Genomic DNA, 17,793 nt, shown 5'->3' with positions numbered 1-17,793 from the left:
AAGGACTAAACATTTAAACACCTCTCACGGACGGCTTACCTTTCAAATCCAGGTTGCGGGCTCCGTTGGCGTGTTGAGTGACGGTGCGGGAATCGATCTTCAGGATGTGCACGTTGTTGTTGTCGCGGGAGATCACCACGTTGTGCCACTGGTTGTCGTTGAGCGGCTTGTCAGAGTTTCCCTTCATTAGCGACGGACCGTTCCCCAAGTCGAAAACATAATGGATGTACCTAGGGGACAACGCCGATGTTTACAATCAGCATTTCTTACGCAGTGTTATTTTTCTACAAACCTTACGCCATTTAAAGACTAGACAACTGAATAATCCAATTACATTATGTATGAGACTGCCGTGTGATTAGAGCATCACGGTTACGCAGCTGCTGTCTGCCACAGAGGCGGCTCAAAGTCAGAAATGTTCAAATGCTCCAGCGTGTACGTAAACACACACATTAAGGCTTAAGGGATGTCACGATATTAAACTCAATTAGCAGACAGCGCACTGACAAAAATTAGATCTCGTCTGAATCAAAGTTAAGGAGCACCCAAGCTGCTACAATTCACACATAACACCGAGCAGTCTGAAAACTGTGACAGAAGTGTTGGTTGCCATTTTTTCGAGCTTCTGTTGCAGGCTGCGGAGCCGAACAAGGCCTCCCGCTGACTAATTGCTTACTGAGAGAAAGTCTGTGCAGGGTTTGACAGTGGGAAGCTGCAATTGTTGCTTTGCTTGCTTTGTTTTCCACAACCTTTCTCTGCTATTCTCTGTAACAAAAAAATGAAAAAAAAAAAAGTATTTACAATGAATAAAAACGTTCGGAACATATTGGTTGCCAAATGTGCACGAGCAGGTCTTCGCGCGTGACAATGACACCGATGCTGTCGTAACGGCAGCTATTGTTTCGGCACTCCCACTTCCTCTCGGCGCTTCTTTGCCTTTAACAAAATAATTCATGATGAGCAGATGATTTTAGAGCTATTTTCTGTCCCTCTGTAGTGCTGCGGGCTGACGGATTCAAGATGAGAAGCATGATTAGGTAACTTAAAGAATAAAGGGAGGTAGACTATTCATATGCCTTCAGTTTTTGCGAACATATTGCAGCACTGAAACAAAAGACTATACAGGTACAAAATTGGGTGTATATATAAATAGTTTGTTCCTGTTCCCTTCTGTCGTTCCTCGTCCTGACTAGAGCTGCCACGATTAGTCAATTATTCGATTGCTGTATTGGGTCAAACAACAATCGGTCTGCGATGCAGTAGTGCGGCGCGTTACTGTTCCTAAATCCAGTAATCGCATCGCAGTTGCAATCCAAACATATTAGCCATTACCTGTGTTACATAAGAGCAACAATTATCTGCATGGATAGAAAAAAAAAAATCAGACAACGTGGCTTTTCATGCAACAATCCTCTGAGCTCTCCTGATGTCTGTGAAACTCAACACAGCGTGCCCGTGGAGAGGCCTCAGAGGAGGAACAGGCTGTCCCTCATCAGGTGTTACCACTTGCCTAAACACGTCAATTAAGCTGGAAGAATCTACTATGAAGCCACTGTTTGGTGAGTGAGAGGCTCAAATGAGTTTGTTTAAGCGTGTTTGACCCGTGCAATGCAGTTCAGATGCCGTTTAAACATGCTCCCCCCCTCCCTTTCCAGTCTGTCAACATCATCCAATGGTGTTACGAAGGACATAAATATTTGCACCAGGCCGTGTTAGGAAGGCCGACCTCTTTTATTTCATTTTATATAATGTTGTAGTTTTAAATTGAGGCCATTACTGCGCTAGAACATTTTTCCGTGAAGTGCACTTTCACCCCCTTACCGGGTACATTTTTTTTACAAGGTTGCAAGGTAAAGTTATCATAATTCTTTTACAACACAAGGGTTTAAACAAAACAAACTAGGCAGGAGTGTGGAGGATGAACTGAAAGGTCTCACAGCCTGGGGAATGTGGTGCAGTAGAGTACCTCTGTATCGTTTTCCAGACGGCTGGAGTGCAACGCCGCTATGGTAAATGCAAATCACAGGTCTGTAACAATTTGTCAGGCGTAATTTAGGTGCTGACAACAAGCTAAACTCATGCCATTGTTACAATGTTACATGTTTAAAACATGTATGTTGAAGAAAACATGGATGTAACACTGTGATTCTACCCTCTCACTTAAGTTACACAGTGCAAGAACAATTGATAGGGGGTGGAGTGGCTGAGACGGAGACACCATTCACCCTGTTCCAAAAAAAACTGTACCATCGAAATGATTTTGAAGCTGTTATTCTAAGGGAAAAAGTAACATATATAATGTTGCTTTAAATGTAAGGATTTCCTGATTTTCTTTGTCATTTATAAGGTGTCAAGTCTTGGACCAGTGGTTTGACAATCTGACAGCGTCAATTTAGATCCTGAAAAACTGTGATGAGCATTTTTCACTAATCTAATCTAATCGATTAATGGTGACAGTAATCAGCACCCCAGCACTTACCCTTTGACCAGCTCCACCACGATGAAGTCACTACCGTCCCCAGAGTTGTAAAGTATCAGGCCGTCTGGACTGGTCGTCTTAAACTGGAAGAACAGGTGCATGGAGGCGTAGGCCTGCAAGGTGGAGAAGGCCAAGTAGCTGGCTTGAGTTAGAAAAGTTACAGGATTGGCAACAATGTGCCTCATGCCGAATCTCGCATTCAGCTCGCAGTAGGAGATGTCTCCATTCTTGCACTGGTCCAGATAGAGCATCCCGTTGACGGAGAGCGCTTGCAGATGGCCGATGAAGTTGGAAGGCATCACGGAGATGAAGCGCCGCTCTGTCATGATCCCCGTCTCGATGTTGTTGAACTCCAGGCGGGTGTGGGCGCCGGTCATGAGGCCTGCGAGACCAAACACGCAGCTTAAAGTTTCAAATACCCTCTAAATGCCTTTGTAAGCGCGGCTCCTCCAGTCCTACCGTACCTTCCACCGTCACGTTGTCCACGGAGAGCTGCAAATTCTTCCCACGCCGCATCACCATCACCGTGTGCCACTCGTTGTCATTCAGCTTCTCACCTACCAGGAGTATCTCTGGCCCCTTGCCTAAGAGGAGAAAGGTGGCAAGTGACAATCACGCCAGATCGGCTCAGTATGCACTCTTTCCTCTCTCAAGATGACAAGCACCGTCAGGGCGCACACATTCATTCACTCCCAGAATCGCTCACTCACGCACAGCCATTAGCGGTCACTTGAAAACCGATAATTCGCGTTCACTAAATGCTACTGTAAGTTAGATGAAGAGTGAGACAAACAAACAAAAAACTGAGAGTGTAAAATAATTTCTCTACTGAAATAGCATGCTTTCAATGCCTTTAATAGTGTCATTTTAGAAGACATGTTAGTTGTTATCTAGAGGCTTGGCTCGAACATTCAGCTTTAAGTTTCAGCATTTCTGCGCTATCCTCTGCTTTTTTCCCCCACTGGTTTCAAAATAGGTCACAGTGCAGAAGCATGCCACTGCAGCACCGTCATCCCGAATCAGTGCCTATGCAACAGGCCGACACGGCAGTTCAAAGGAGTTCTGACATCGCTTGGGAAACTAATTGGCCATGCCTTGCCTAAGCTGACTGCGCCTTTAGGGGTTTGTCTGTCTAATTGAGCTCAGGGTGCAGGAGAATTACAGGGGACGTACAGAGGGCAATAAATGGAAAACATCAACTGGTTTTCGAACACTTCACTGTTTCATCCTCAGGGAAATAAGGGAGACTTTGTCCGGGGCTGCATATCAAGTGTCTTCGCGGCGCTGCGCCACGGTACCCGCCATCCGACTGCTGGATATCGACTGCGCGCGCCAGACGGATCAATCACGTCAAACCGTGCCCCCTCTATATTTGATGGACTTAAGTTAGGTAATGACAAAACAAACCACTCGCTGGAATCATGTCCAACCCAAGAGGAGAACTGTTTACCTTGTAAACCCCTATCACGAACGCAGAGCTACACACCAGATTTGCTGTAATAAAAGAGCAGATAGCGCCGGATAGGAGGGACTATTCATCTTATCTGTGCTTCTCAAAGGAGAGCTACCCCGCTATCTCGTGTCAGCATGTGAATCCAAAACAACTTAATACCAAGAGAGAAAAACAGAATGCAAATTCTTGCACGGCCGGAGAGGTATTAACTTGTGTTTTATTGTATTGAGGTGTTTGTCAACTGGGCATAACTTTGTTGGATAAGCAATAAAAGGGGTCTCCAACTATTTCGCACAGTAATGGTTGTTTACAAGGCTCGGAGACCACTGATGTGACTGCACATGGGACAAACATTATCCTCTCATAACCCCACGAAGTCTGATAAATTGCCTCAAGTGACGTCACTTGAGTCTGCCTCCGTTGGTGTGCTAACCTGACCTCTGCAGCCGGCCACTTAGCTCTGTTTCAGGTTAGTGTCTCAAGGCTGTGTTAGCCGCTGCTAGCATAAAACCCAAGTATCTCCAACATGTGAGTAATGTAGGTCAGAGGCCAGGTTTCGACTAGAAAGGAGGACATGTTGAAATTAAAAGCGCTGATATCTCTGGTCCTGTTTTTCATTTGCAAGTGTCATTTTTTTGGGAAACTGTGATTTCCCTCCTGCCCCCTGGATGGAGCTGTTTTAAATGTTCAGCTCTCTATTTGGATGGATCTGGCCTTGCTCATTTTTTTTTTTTTTTGAATGGCATCAAAATCATTTTACTGGTTGGAAGAAATCAAAAGAACCTGTTTCTGGTAAGTTTGTTTAATATTTCCATTCTTTGTTCTTAGGATATATATGTGAATATGTTAATAATCTAGCCTTGCAAATGTTCTTCAAAAGCATATACACTATCAACTAACACAAAAACATAATAGCTGACTAATGCTAAGAAATGTATTATTATTGTAGAAGCTTACTTTATGATAGCTATATTAGCTTGCTGTAGTGCGGGCTAAACATTCGTAGCAATATGACAAATGGGAGCCTGTGTGCACATGTGTTTGTGTGTATGTGTGTTTGTGTTGGAAGGGGGCAATAGTAATGGCTTGTTGTAGCACTAGCTAGCTTGCTAGCATGACTTCTTCTCTAGTGCAGACTAGGCACTTGTGGTGATGTAGCCTCTACACATTTACATGTAAGTGATAAAGGTGTGCTTTTCAGTCAAATACTCACAACGGCAATGATCAAACTGTTCAAATAACAATCAAAAACAGTTTCCATAGCCTATGCGTAACGTGACATTTAGGCTTTGTCGCAGGTATGGTAGGAGCGCTGTCAACATTTTGAAAAGTTGAAAATTTTATCTTATGCAAAAATAGCAAGTCTGCATGGATCAGAGCGATTTATCAGGATGCCCCCTGGGAAGATGCCCCTTCACAAGATTTTACATTTGGTTTTATTGAAGTTGTAGTCTTGTTATGATTTAAGTAGCCTCTGAATGTACAGTGAAGCATAGTTCTTGTCCACATATATTGATTCAATTTATATACATCATGAAGTAAAACAGACATTGTTGTTAAGCCTTACTCGGGCCTACCCCTAGAACTAACATGATTTGAAAGAGGGGTCATGATGAATTTTATCTCAGCACATATAAATTCAGCACACATCGTAAAGCTGACTGCACTCTCCGTGTTTCATATAGCGATCCATCTCTAACGCTGCAGTGGGTAGTAAAACGGTGTAGTGTAATATGTATTCACACTTCTGACTGTAAACCCTTTGAAATGTGGGCTCCCTTCAAAGAGCCGTCCCCTTCACAAGCTCAGCTTCCAGGGGCTCCAGAGCGCCATGCACATGTACGGGGTTTATTTTGTCCAGTTTGATCCTCAGTTAAAATTGAATTTGATTAATATTTTCAAACAAGGATGACTTCAAAGGCACGCTGCGGTTCTACAGGTCAGCATTATGAGTGAGCTGAGACTTTGAACGCAGGATGTGCGTGTTAATCAAAGCACGCTATGGTAATTTGGTTAGAACAAATGCTTCGTTTCAAAAGTGTGCAGCGTACCATTATTCCCCGGATTCCAGAGAATTAATGAAGAGCACTGCAGCAACATTTGTTCTCGCAACTATTACCCTCCCACTGACAACTTCCAAAGAGGCGGCCGCAGATGGGCTTGTCTCTTTGATTCCTTTAGAAATAAGACACACGCGTGCGAGACGCCTCACCTGAGAAATCCGTAATCCCTTAAAGCAGCCTCTTAACAGGGATATTCTAAATTCACAATGAGTCTGCGGCGCAAAATGTCTCATCTCCCCGGTGACAGCGTTCACTAAATGATGATAGTCTAAATCATTCGGGCAGATCATTCTTGCAATTTGGAAATTTGGCTCCATTTTCATAAAATCCATTAACCAAGCCATCCATCGTCATCTTAATCTGTAACATTAAACTCTGGAGAGGTCACTGGCGCAGCATGCAAACAGTATAACTGACCAGGAAGACCATTTATTGTGCATAAAGAGAGAAGCAAATACAGCACTGTGCAAAATGTTCTGTGAGCAGTGTGTGATGGTACAATGCCATCTGCTGGCAGATACTTCTAGGGCAGGTACCTGTGGATTAAATATATCCAACCTTTCCTTTAATAAGTCGCGTGCAATATATTTTCTTGTTCTCCCCGTATAATTATTTCTTTTGAATATTTCACTTGCTATTGAGTGCCGTGAACCACTCGTAATGGCTATTAATGTCTCTCCCGCAGGCAGATTATTGAACTGGTTTATAGAAAACGGTACGTGCACACCTCAATTCTGTGTCAAATCATCCACACACACCCACGAACGCACGCAGAAACACACACACACACACACACACACACGCTACTCACCTTGATCAGAGAAAAAAACCCCAATGTAATCCATTCAACATGAAAGACTGCCGTTTGGGCTCAGCATCATAAATGTGTCGCAACAGCAAGAGTGTATAAAGCGCTGTTAAATCAGCATCTCAGATCAATAGATTAACAGGAGACAAAATCACAGTGACGACTACAGGTTAGTGAACCTTCTACTGTGCATGCTGAAATGTTGAAACACGTCTGAGAGCACATACACAGTTGTTGCAAAAAGGTAAGCATAAATCCAGTATCATGGCTGATATCGAGGCCTGTCTGCAAATCACTGAGAGATTTAACATCAGCAGTTTTATTTTACAATAATCCCGGAATTATTCAAACATGAGGGCTGGAAACAAGCTTTCAGCCGGCACTCGATTGTAGTGATAATTTTTAAAGCGTTCATAGGCCCCCGCTGTATTAGATGATCCATATCAGAGAAGCGGTCACCTCTCCACCGGCGATAGCCGTTATCTCTTCCTCCCACCGCTGTAGCCTGAACCCAGACTTAAATTGCCTGTCTCTCACTATCAGGTGGGAGCGTCAATCTCCATCATAAATTCTAACATTACTGCAGTATGAGCTAAAGGACCACTCCATTTCAAAAAGAATATGAAACATCAGACAATGAATTCTGTTGATACAGGGGAGGATCTGCCTTTCCGTTTGATCACCGGAATAATGTTTGCTTTTTTAAATGCCCTATGGTGCAAATATGTATCTGATGGTGTCCTGTCTTGTCTTGAATGTTTTTCTAAAGTATTTTTTCTTCCTCGATGAATGATTTTAGACACTGAATTCAGTCCCTTCATTTTGCATTTTGATGGACCATCTGGTCCAAGATGTTTCCTCCAATTAAAATCTTTAGGTTCTAAAACAAAAGGAAGATAACAAGTGTCTGTTGATGTACGATGAGTGGGTAGACTTAGACATTTATTATATCTAAATGATTTCTCATTAAAAAAACTGGCATCTGGTGATTTAATTCACTCATAAAGATTATGCTGCACGACGTGTGTTTTCCTGAAATAAAAAGAATTGGCTGCAACCAACTGTAATCTCTCTATCCGGTTTCAACATCTAAGCAGAAGCGAGTCTTTTTGATCGCCGACAGTCTTGTCTCACACTAATCTATTGATCAGATATCAGGCTAAGCTTTAAATTGACTCAGCTCTGCTGCTGCAGTGTGATTACCCACTAACAAAATCACATTTTTTTCTCCTAACTGAGACTGAGCACTGCTTTTCTCTCCACAGATAATTGTTGATTGTACTTGGACTGTTCCCAATTATCAGCTGTGTGAGAAAATTTGTCACAGGCAAATGAATGACACTCATTTGCAGCACACCAGCAGACTACTGTATGTCAAATTTAGCTCTGTTTGATTACAATATTAATGCACTGCAATAATGAGAAAATGTGTAATTAAAATTGTTACTATAATATGGATTTTTGTGGGTGCAGAGCAAAAAGATCCAATTATATTCAACCATACATTACAGTGAAGTCTCATTCGTTTATCTCTATAATGATGATTGTGAGTAGGATAAAAGCAGTAAACACTGGAGATTGTAGGCCAGAATGAATGACTTGTGTTGTGTTTGATAAAGGAATTGAGCAAGAGGCATATATTTATACCGCAGTGCACAGTGTTCTCTGAATCATGGTACAGTAAATAATCATAGGAAACACTTACTGAGATTACAGTCTATCCTGATACAATCTGGTGAGAGAGAGAGTGAGATGGTGAGATTAAAAGAAAAAAGGGAACAGCACAAGAGAGGAGAATATTTCACATCCTTCAAGGTACATTCTGCAGACAGTTCAGTGCTTTTCAGAGCCCACCATCCGGGGACAGCCTGGAGAGTCTAAACCGCCACTTTCCTCCCTGTGGTGCACATAACGTTAGAAAAAAAAGGAACAGCGAGTGTAAAGCAGAACCTCAGCGTGTGTCTGGCACTGCTGGGAGTACAATAGACGAGATCAAAGTCGGGATCAATAAGAGTTTTATTGACCATAAAAGCAGAGGTGCACCAGTATTTATTTTTAGCGTCGGTATCGGCTCTGACGCCACTGCTTACGTTCGGCGTCGGCAAATGAATCTTGACTGTCTCTGATGCCGCGGCTGATAGTTTTACTGACATACTGCTTCGGGGTAAAAAAAGGCAAACTTGCAGCGCTGTGAGGAAAAAGTGTGTGAGGCTGAGAACAAAAAAATGGAAGACGTGTCAGATTTGGATGAAGATCTTAACATTTGGATTTGAATTATCCATCTTAAAGCCTAACACTTGAACAGGCATCGTGAATTCACGACACAGAGCCACTCGCGGATACTGCACGGTAGCACTTAAGGTAATCTTTGTAATTATAATGAATTTTAAATTAAGAACTTGTTTCCTGTCAGATCTAAGCACTGGCCTCTTGTATATCATATTCTGCGCACGTTAAACGCTCTGTTTCAGCTCCTGTCTTTTTAAGGCCTGCCCCTCCTGAATATGAGTCTGCTCTGATTGGTCAGCTCATGCATGCCTGGGCCAGCGCAGCTAACAACAACAGACCAGCCAAATAATTTCTCATGTGCCAAACTAGTCTCTAGGCATAAATTATGAAAATGTGTGACAGGACTGACGTAGTTTGATGTCACAGAATTAAAGGTGGGACTACTGACGAAGCGTTTAAGGAGCAGGGTTTTCTGTGGGAGAGAGGAGCTTCAGCGAATGTGGATATTGACCTTTTAAATTTAAAAATATTTTGCATGTAAGAGGACTTATGTAAAACAGTGAAGGAAACGAAAAAAAAAACAACTAAAAAGTAAAATAGGGGAAGGTCTCATTTTTCACACTTTTAATCCGCTCACATATTGCCAATAAAAATGTGATTAATACATGTAAAGACTGAACAGTTGTTACGTAGAGCCCCTTTAAGGGTATCGTACGTTTCACCTACTGCACTGATGCAACTCTACTCAAAATCTCAAACTTTGATCCGTCTTCACTCTTCACACCCAAACTTCTGGCCAAGATGGTAATACATCATCCAAGTCTAATACAGAGGAAAAGGGCGATTTGCACAACCTGCAGCCACAATGAACCTTACACCATGAAAAAAGTAAATAAATAAAGCACAAATGTGACACCCAGCTAACATCTGCTCACGTCTGCAAGAGCTGACGTCTTCTAAATCCATCTGCAATATTCACACCTTTGCTTTTAAAATGGATTCACCCGATTATCCTCTGCGCGGTCTGAATTATTAAACCAATTTATCCAACTGTACTTGAATGCATTGGTGTAAGTCATGTGGCTGAGGTGTGCTCTCAAGCTGTCAACCATCACAGAGCAGTGGATACAGACAGCCAGAGACCAGAGAGATTGTGTGTGTGTGTGTGTGTATGTGTGTGTGTGTGTGTGTGTGAGTCCATCACTGGCACCCACTGTTCACTGAAGCGACTCTAAACTGGACAGGCCAGTAAATGTGGAGGGAGGGAACTACAGCGGTCACATCTATGGCGTGAGTGGTCTAAGTGGTAATATCTCAGAGTAATGATGGATCTGGTCCCTGACTGCCTTCTCCTTGAACTGCAGACAAGCCATTGAAGGGCTGAAAGAGCCGAGACGGTCAGATGGGACCTGACCACTGGATGAACTGAGAGAGAGAGAGAGAGAGAGAGAGAGAGAGAGAGAGAGAGAGAGAGAGAGAGAGAGAGAGAGAGAGAGAGAGAGAGAGAGAGAGAGAGAGAGAGAGAGAGAGAGAGAGAGAGAGAGAGAGAGAGAGAGAGAGAGAGAGAGAGAGAGAGAGAGAGAGAGAGAGAGGGCAGAATACACACACCTGCAGTTGCTTAAAAAGTATTCATCCTGTTTTGTTTTTTTTAATTATTTAGTTTCTACTATAGCTTCTTGTTTTGTTCTTGTTGTTCCTGTTTTATTCCTGAAATAAAAGGTGATTATTCTCTAACTGATGTGTAAAAATACACATTTGGTGTGCAACGGTAAAAAAATAGTAGAGGTGCATATCTTATAACCATGGCTGCAGTTGTTATTATGGTTGGAGACCTTCGTTGCATGTCATGCCCCTCTCTTTCTCTCCCCATGTTACCCATCTACCTCTTGAGGTAGATGGGTAACATGCTGAGGGCCTCTTAATGCAGGTAAAAATTTCAAAATAAAATTGGAAAATATCTGTATTAAAAGTCCTGGTGGTCTAGTGATTTAAGGCACATGGGCTACTATCCAAATCTTTCTTGCCTTGTCTTGTTTTGCCAGACCAAATTCCTAAAACTTTTAAGATGATTTCAGAGAAAAGCCATAAATCTCCATCTTTGAGGGGCTGAGAAATCTTTCTCTCTCTATTTCTTTTCCCTCGTGAGGTTGTTAGTTGTCTAAGGCTGAGGTGGAATGGAGGTTAGGGGTTCTGACAACAATTGAGCATTGTACTTCAGCGTTTTTGTAGTTTATGGTGGATTCCAACTTCCATTATTGGCGCTCAATAAAAATTTACTGAAAAAATAAATAGTGGCAAGTTTTGCTCTCGTCTGTAGTAAACCCTGAGTGACTTGAAGCAAACATTTTGGGGAATGCACTTGTTTTTTTTTTTTTCCGGTGGCGAGTTAGATAAGTGGATGAATGATGCTGTCGCATCTCTGTGTACAGTCACTCTCTCTCTCTGGCCAGCTATCAGCAATGTTAGTGTAAATAGAAGTCACCACCGGGGAACATGTATCAGACTAGTTCTTGGCTCTGCACGGTTGCCAGGAAACCAGCCAAGACTCCAGGAAGTTATTGTGTGAAGCCAAGAAGTAGTCACAAACAGAAACCCCCATGGAACTCTAAACTGTTCACACCTCTGTTCTAAAATACCAGAAAAATAGCTCAAGTCAGAGGTCGTGGCGGGTGTGCCTCGTTATCATTTGACGTAGCCCAGCTAGCCGTTTCCCTTGCTGGCTGTAGCCTTATTGATCATGGACAGATGTGAGAGCTGTATCGATCTCTTCTAACTCGCCATCGAAGAGTGACTAAGCATATTTGCCCAGAAAGGTCAAACTGTTCCTTTAAATTCCATCATTAGATTAACTGCTTTCAGACTCCAAATTATGTCTTTTTAAAGACTGTGCCAGAACAAAACCATTAGTTCATATGATAACTGTTTAAAGGACATACTTTATTCTACTTCACATCCAAAATATGAAGCCTGTATTTCATTATGTTGTCACTTAGATTTTGAAAATGATCATTCATAATTTAAATTACTGACTGCGAGAGGATCGAGGCTGTGCTTATCTGTCTTTTTAAGCAACTGTAGTAATTGTGTATGAGGATGTGTGATGGGAGAGTCCGAGACAGATCTAATACCATGGGAACTCTAGCTAGGTGACACGTCCTAAAAGGTCAACGGGTATTATCTGCTCGCATTTGCCGCAGCAGCAGCATTACCCAGATTCACAGTGAGCTTCACTCTGCCTCCGTCCAGCTCCAGACGCAGGGTGTCCGCTGACTGCTGAGAGGTGGTGGCCATCAGCAGCCCAAAGGCCCTCTGGGACATGAAGCGGAGGGACACATCCTCGGCCTCCGTGTGTATCGTCCTTGGCAGCACCACCTTCAGATACATGCTGCCATCGTAGCTCACCATGGTGGCCTCTAGAGGATTTCGGGGGAGAGAAAAGCGTTAGCAGACACTGAACCCCAGGGGGAATCGGAAGGCTGAAAAATTAAAAACACAAAGTGGCGTTTAAGGAATGAAACCTGAACTCTAGTGGGGCATATCTCGTGTGCCGCATGATATAATTTTAGATTGCAGTTTTCATCTGTCGCACCAGATGGCAGAAAAGGCCTGGAGCATGTGAAGACAGTGGCTAGATTACAGCTGCAATCAAATTTCAGAGGGATTCATACCCATCACAGCGCAATACAAGGGGGGATTTCCATATATCCACATACTATTAACCGCCAATGGGTCTGCGTAATTTGGCCTCTCCGTGAGCAAAACCATCTGCATGGTGGATGCTGAGTGATTCAGGACGTTTCACTCTGCAGCACTGCATTTGTAATGAGGCACTGGCAACGTCTTCATACTGAACATTCATTGATGAATCACTTTTGAACGGCTTCAATGACAAAAAAGACCAGATTTTTTTGTTTTGTCCTTTCTTTGGCACCCAGACTGCTTTGTGGATACAGAGGGTTACTTTGAGTTGACAGTGCAGGCTCTCATTATACATGTAGATATGTGCATGGTCATGCTACAGACGCAAATTAATTTATTTTGTTTAGGAGGCTGGACGGAGCAGTAAGGCCTGATAAGGAATTTTCTTTGTATCTACATTTTTTCCATCCGTGCTGTCCACTTTCCAGCAGCTACACATCTAGGTCAATAAATAAAATACTGGCTAAAGTGTGTTAAAAGCTTTGCAGCAGCATTTTAAAATATTCTGCCCACCCCTTTCTGTCAAACTTACCCTTCTCACAGCTGGGCCCGAGGTAGCCAGTGCCGTTGCAGTCGCAAATGTGCCTGTTCCAGCCTTCCCTGCAGTGCCCGCCATTGGCGCATGTGTCTCTGGCACACCTGACATGAGTTTCCCTGGTGCAGAGGCTGCTGACACCTGTGGCGCTCTGAACCTCCGCCAGCCTCCACAGGTTACGGCTCTGTCCATCGATGAAGAGGTCCCTCACACAGCCCACGTAGCCGAGGCAGAGGGACGCGGTCCACACCTCGGGGGGGAGCATGAGGGCTTGGCGGTCCTCCGGTAAACCTCCGAGGTACATGTCCCCGTCTAGGTCGAGGATCTCGCTGCCTTCATTAGCGGAGAAGGGAATGCTCTGGCTGTTCACGGAGATAAAGCCTGTGGGGCAGGCAGTGAGTCAACTTGTACTTATACAATGTTTTTGTTGGAGAAAATGAAGACAGGTGCGTGTGGGCTGTGCTAAGTGAGAAGTGAGAACAAACTGTGAGATTGAGGAAGTGGTGGGCACTCGTCTAGGCTTGTCTTAAAAAGTGAGGATTAGGACACCGTACTGCCAGTCCTCGGGAGTTGATTTTGTGAGCAGAAGCTCGAACCAAAACTTGCTCTGCAAAAGTGACTGATTAAAATGACTAATCTCACTCTGCTCGAGTAGGAAGGAAATGTATTTATGGAAAGGTAAAGTAAGAACTAGGGAAGGAACTGGGAGTATTTTTTTTTGGCAGACATTTGGATTGTACTAATAAGGTCCAATTTGAGGTGTCTGGCTGGATAATTGGCTGCTTGTGCAATAGGTGAACACAGATTTCAAAATGTCATACATAGATTATAACAACTAAAAATATCCCTGTAATTAAACCCGAATATGCATGCATGTTCCTCTGCAGTGAATAAGCCGCAGTGCTAATATGACTGTATCGGTGCTGGCACAGGGTGATTTCACAGCTTAGGACCCTTCTTTCTCCTCCACAGCTACAACTGGAGGAACACAACAAACGGAAGCAGACAGGAGGCTTTCCCCTTGCCGTCACAAATAAACATAATTCCCTTACCGTTGCGCCCTCTCCTCTGGAAGTCCACGTGGCACCACTCGCCGTCATCCAGCCTCTTGCTGCTGGCTTTCATCTTGATGCTGCCTGAGCCCATGTCCATGACAAGGTAGAGAATACCGTCCAGTAGCTCGATGGCGAAGAAATCGGCCCTGGGCTTCCTGTCGGGCTGAACTCCCCGCAGGCTGCCGTGGCTGAACAGCAGCAGGCCGCTGGGCTCTGTGGTGCGGAAGTCAAAAGATATGGCGCCCGTCTTCTTTGTGTTCCACCTGGGCAATGTCAAGTAGGCAGACGGCGTGTCGAAGGTGACCGGCTCCAGGGCTTCCACATTCTCACAGCTGAATATCAGGTCACCATGGATACTGATCCTGGGGTCTCGCTGTTCTGCCAGCTGTGACAGTTCCAGCCTAAACTCATTATTCTTGTAGACCACCTGATGAAGGGCAGAGATGTTGTGGTGAGGGGAAAAGCCCGGGAGAGCTATAAATTCATTGCTAAGGTTGAATATTACTCATCAATAAATGCCAGAATCGATATCAAACAGCAGCAGACAACATATTGATCCATGAACCCGCCAGAGTTGTGTCACATGAACTGGCACCTTTAATTACATGGATATAGAAGCACTTGATGCATTAATAAAAGAAAAAATATATATATATATATATTTTTTTATCTCCCTGTGGTCCTGACACACACTGTGCCCCCCTGGACAGATAGAGGAAGCATGCAGAAAATGAACACATTGTGTTCTGACTGTTTTCATTTATTCTCTCGACCGCAGACTCTTCCTCACCGCACCGAGAATCTGCCAGTTTTTTTAATCAGGATGTTTTCAGGTTTCACAATTTCTTCATTAACTGTGAAATTGTCATGGGAAAAGAAGAAGACAGCCCGAGATGATCTGCTCGCGAAAACGCATTTGGATTTAGATGCAAATGCAAACATTCAAATTATAGACATTTAGCTGACTCACTCAAGAACGCACAATGGGTCTGACAGTGGAATAATCTTAAATCCGGGGCGGAGGAATCGCAGACAATCGCACCTACACGATGACAAACAATTATGTGTGTTTATACTGAGTAAACTGAAAAGAGATCAAGTCCAAGCAGAGCTGGTGGGCGGGAGAGAGGTGGCCTCGATCCTTTACAAGCACAACACACAATTTATTATTTAAAGAGGCACATTTGGTAAATGTAAGAGGGCAGAAACCTGAGTGTTCGTTTTCATTGCTGAGCTCACGATGCAGAAGCAGCTAAACGATGGAAAAAAAGAAAAAATCAGATTTTTGTCCAACAGACCTCCCTCTGTCTTCTGAGGGATGTCTGGCTAATGATTGATTATTTATGATCAATCAAACAAAATCCCATCTACAGATATTTGCTCATACTAAATATAAAATACACAATACACACTTGTTCGAACCAAAAGCTTTCCTCTGTATGGTGCTCTTCTCTGTGCTGTGACTGTATTATTCTAGTGCCTTCATTTTGGGTTCATCAATATGCACAGCGGGACACACCAATCCTTGTCTCATTTTGTATCAGTTGTAAGTCACCCGGAGCCGACTGTTATCTGCCACACCACTCTGCGACCAGCCACTGCCCGAGGTGACACACCACTCTGCACAGACGAGCCGAGAGGCAATTTGAGCCAATATCACACTTCACACCGCCTCAGTGTGACTAATTAAGCAGAGAAATCAGATGGTCAAACTGACCATCGAGAAAACAGACGATTTCCAAGCGGTGAGGTGCTCAATCAAGCAAGAACAGCATATTAGCAGCTACACGCAGACCGTGTTCACAACCACGCGCTTCACGTCTAACCAAAAGAAAAAAAAAAAAAAAAAAGCATCGAGGGCTACAAAGAGGCACACTGTGACCTCTGCAGGACGGTTATATAAGCCAAAGGACAATACAGGAAATGGAATCCTATTTCACCAATTCAGACGTCTGTTGTATGTGACAAGGATTACTGAGCATCCCAAAACACGAGGATAAAGCCCTTCTAGCGTCGATTGACAAAGCCCCCGTGTCTCCTCTGCTCAGCCGGTGAGGAATAACGGCAGTCTGACAATGGAGCCCTTCTCTGCCGCTAACAGCTGTGTGAGCACATTCTTCATAAGCAAATTGGGCCCAATCCTTGAAACATTAAAGCAGAAGAACCTAATGATGCGGTGTGGGATATCCTGTGGGCACACATGCTACAGACCACTCGGCTGGTGACTTCAAAGACGGATTCATCTCTCCCGCGAGTTGTTGTAGTCGAGACATTCGTCTGAGAGCGGCCATTATTTTTCCTGTACCTGATGACCCTGATGGCCTCTACCCAGCAGCGCTCATCTATTATCGTGCAGCATCCAGGGAGATTAGTCGAGGCCCAAACTCTCTTCATTCAATAAGACAGGTATCCCACCAAACGGGTCCACTGTGTATACAATAAATATTTGGGGCACAGCTCATTTTCCTCTCCAACATGATGAGATGAATATTTATGTGGGAATTCTTTCCGTTTACCGCAGAGCTTTTTTTTTTTCCCCCCCTTCATCATCAAACTTACAGCTCCGGCTCGGCGTGACCTGCCTCTGAACCCGGCTCCTGGATTCCCTGGCAGAGTTGATCTCATTTGATCAGCCCCTGCCTCTGCCGCCGCTCGCCCTCATTATCAGGACCTTTTCGGGTTGCTTTTTTGTCGCCCCGTCTTTATGACTCTTTATCCTGTCACACTCTCCCCCCTGCATGCCGCCGGTACATCTAACTATGCGACTGTGCGCAGCGGTAGTAGGTCTAAACACCACCACCAGCCACACGCCTACAGAGCGGAGGCTGCTGCATTGGCAGCGATGCCGGGACAATAACCTGTCCATAAATAACATCTCATTTTCATTTTAGTGCACTCACACTGCAGAGTAGTTATGTAGACACTCGGTTTTTGAAAACCCATTCAGTTAACGCTTGAACGCTTTAAAATGCTAATATTATGGCGTTAATTAATGAGCGCGACAGTGACAAACACATTCAGTTTAAATGTGTCTGTACTGCAGTGTTTATCAGACAAATTGACCTGTAGGCAGTTGCCAGTTTAGGGGAGGATGAGGGGGGGATGTCATCCATGTTGTTACCAAAATGCAGTCCCCTTGTTAACCTGCCACCCCTCCTTCAAACATTAAGCTATTAATACTTTACTGTAGTCCATAGGGTAATGTCACCTTCATGATCAAAGTGACAAGGTGAGAATTATAGACACACTACTGCCTGTTCTATTTCTGTAATATTCCCATAATACTTCTGGAGCATCCGTTCTGCTGAAAATACACCCCCTGACAAAGCCGCCTGTGTTACAAAATATTTTAGAGAAGACATGACTAAGGACGTAGTTTGTGTGGTATTTGCCAGGTTCACTGCAGTTTAGCCTATTAGCGTGCCAACAGCCGGGCCACATATCATGCGTGAGCGGCACGCAACGTCTGCTG

General features: G+C 43.9%; 1 protein-coding gene across 5 annotated transcripts in view; it reads right to left on the bottom strand.

The window, feature by feature from the left end:
• nrxn2a (neurexin 2a) overlaps positions 1-17,793 on the bottom strand; it is a 136,708-nt gene that overhangs the window by 64,654 nt on the left and 54,261 nt on the right. For 3 of the 5 annotated variants that reach the window (XM_037119311.1, XM_037119315.1, XM_037119314.1), the window contains 7 exons: positions 14,319-14,748; positions 13,264-13,647; positions 12,242-12,445; positions 8,509-8,535; positions 2,944-3,063; positions 2,480-2,861; positions 40-230 (listed from right to left, as the gene is read on the bottom strand). In XM_037119311.1, the coding sequence (XP_036975206.1) occupies positions 40-230; positions 2,480-2,861; positions 2,944-3,063; positions 8,509-8,535; positions 12,242-12,445; positions 13,264-13,647; positions 14,319-14,748 (1,738 nt within the window). The remainder of the gene's footprint in view (positions 1-39; positions 231-2,479; positions 2,862-2,943; positions 3,064-8,508; positions 8,536-12,241; positions 12,446-13,263; positions 13,648-14,318; positions 14,749-17,793) is intronic. The other 2 variants (XM_037119312.1, XM_037119316.1) reach the window with 1 other exon arrangement.

The sequence above is a fragment of the Acanthopagrus latus genome, chromosome 13 (genome assembly GCF_904848185.1).
Source record: "Acanthopagrus latus isolate v.2019 chromosome 13, fAcaLat1.1, whole genome shotgun sequence".
NCBI classification, from domain to species: Eukaryota; Metazoa; Chordata; class Actinopteri; order Spariformes; family Sparidae; genus Acanthopagrus; species Acanthopagrus latus.
Note: the sequence above shows the minus strand (reverse complement) of the source record. Positions and strands in the feature narration are given on the sequence as shown.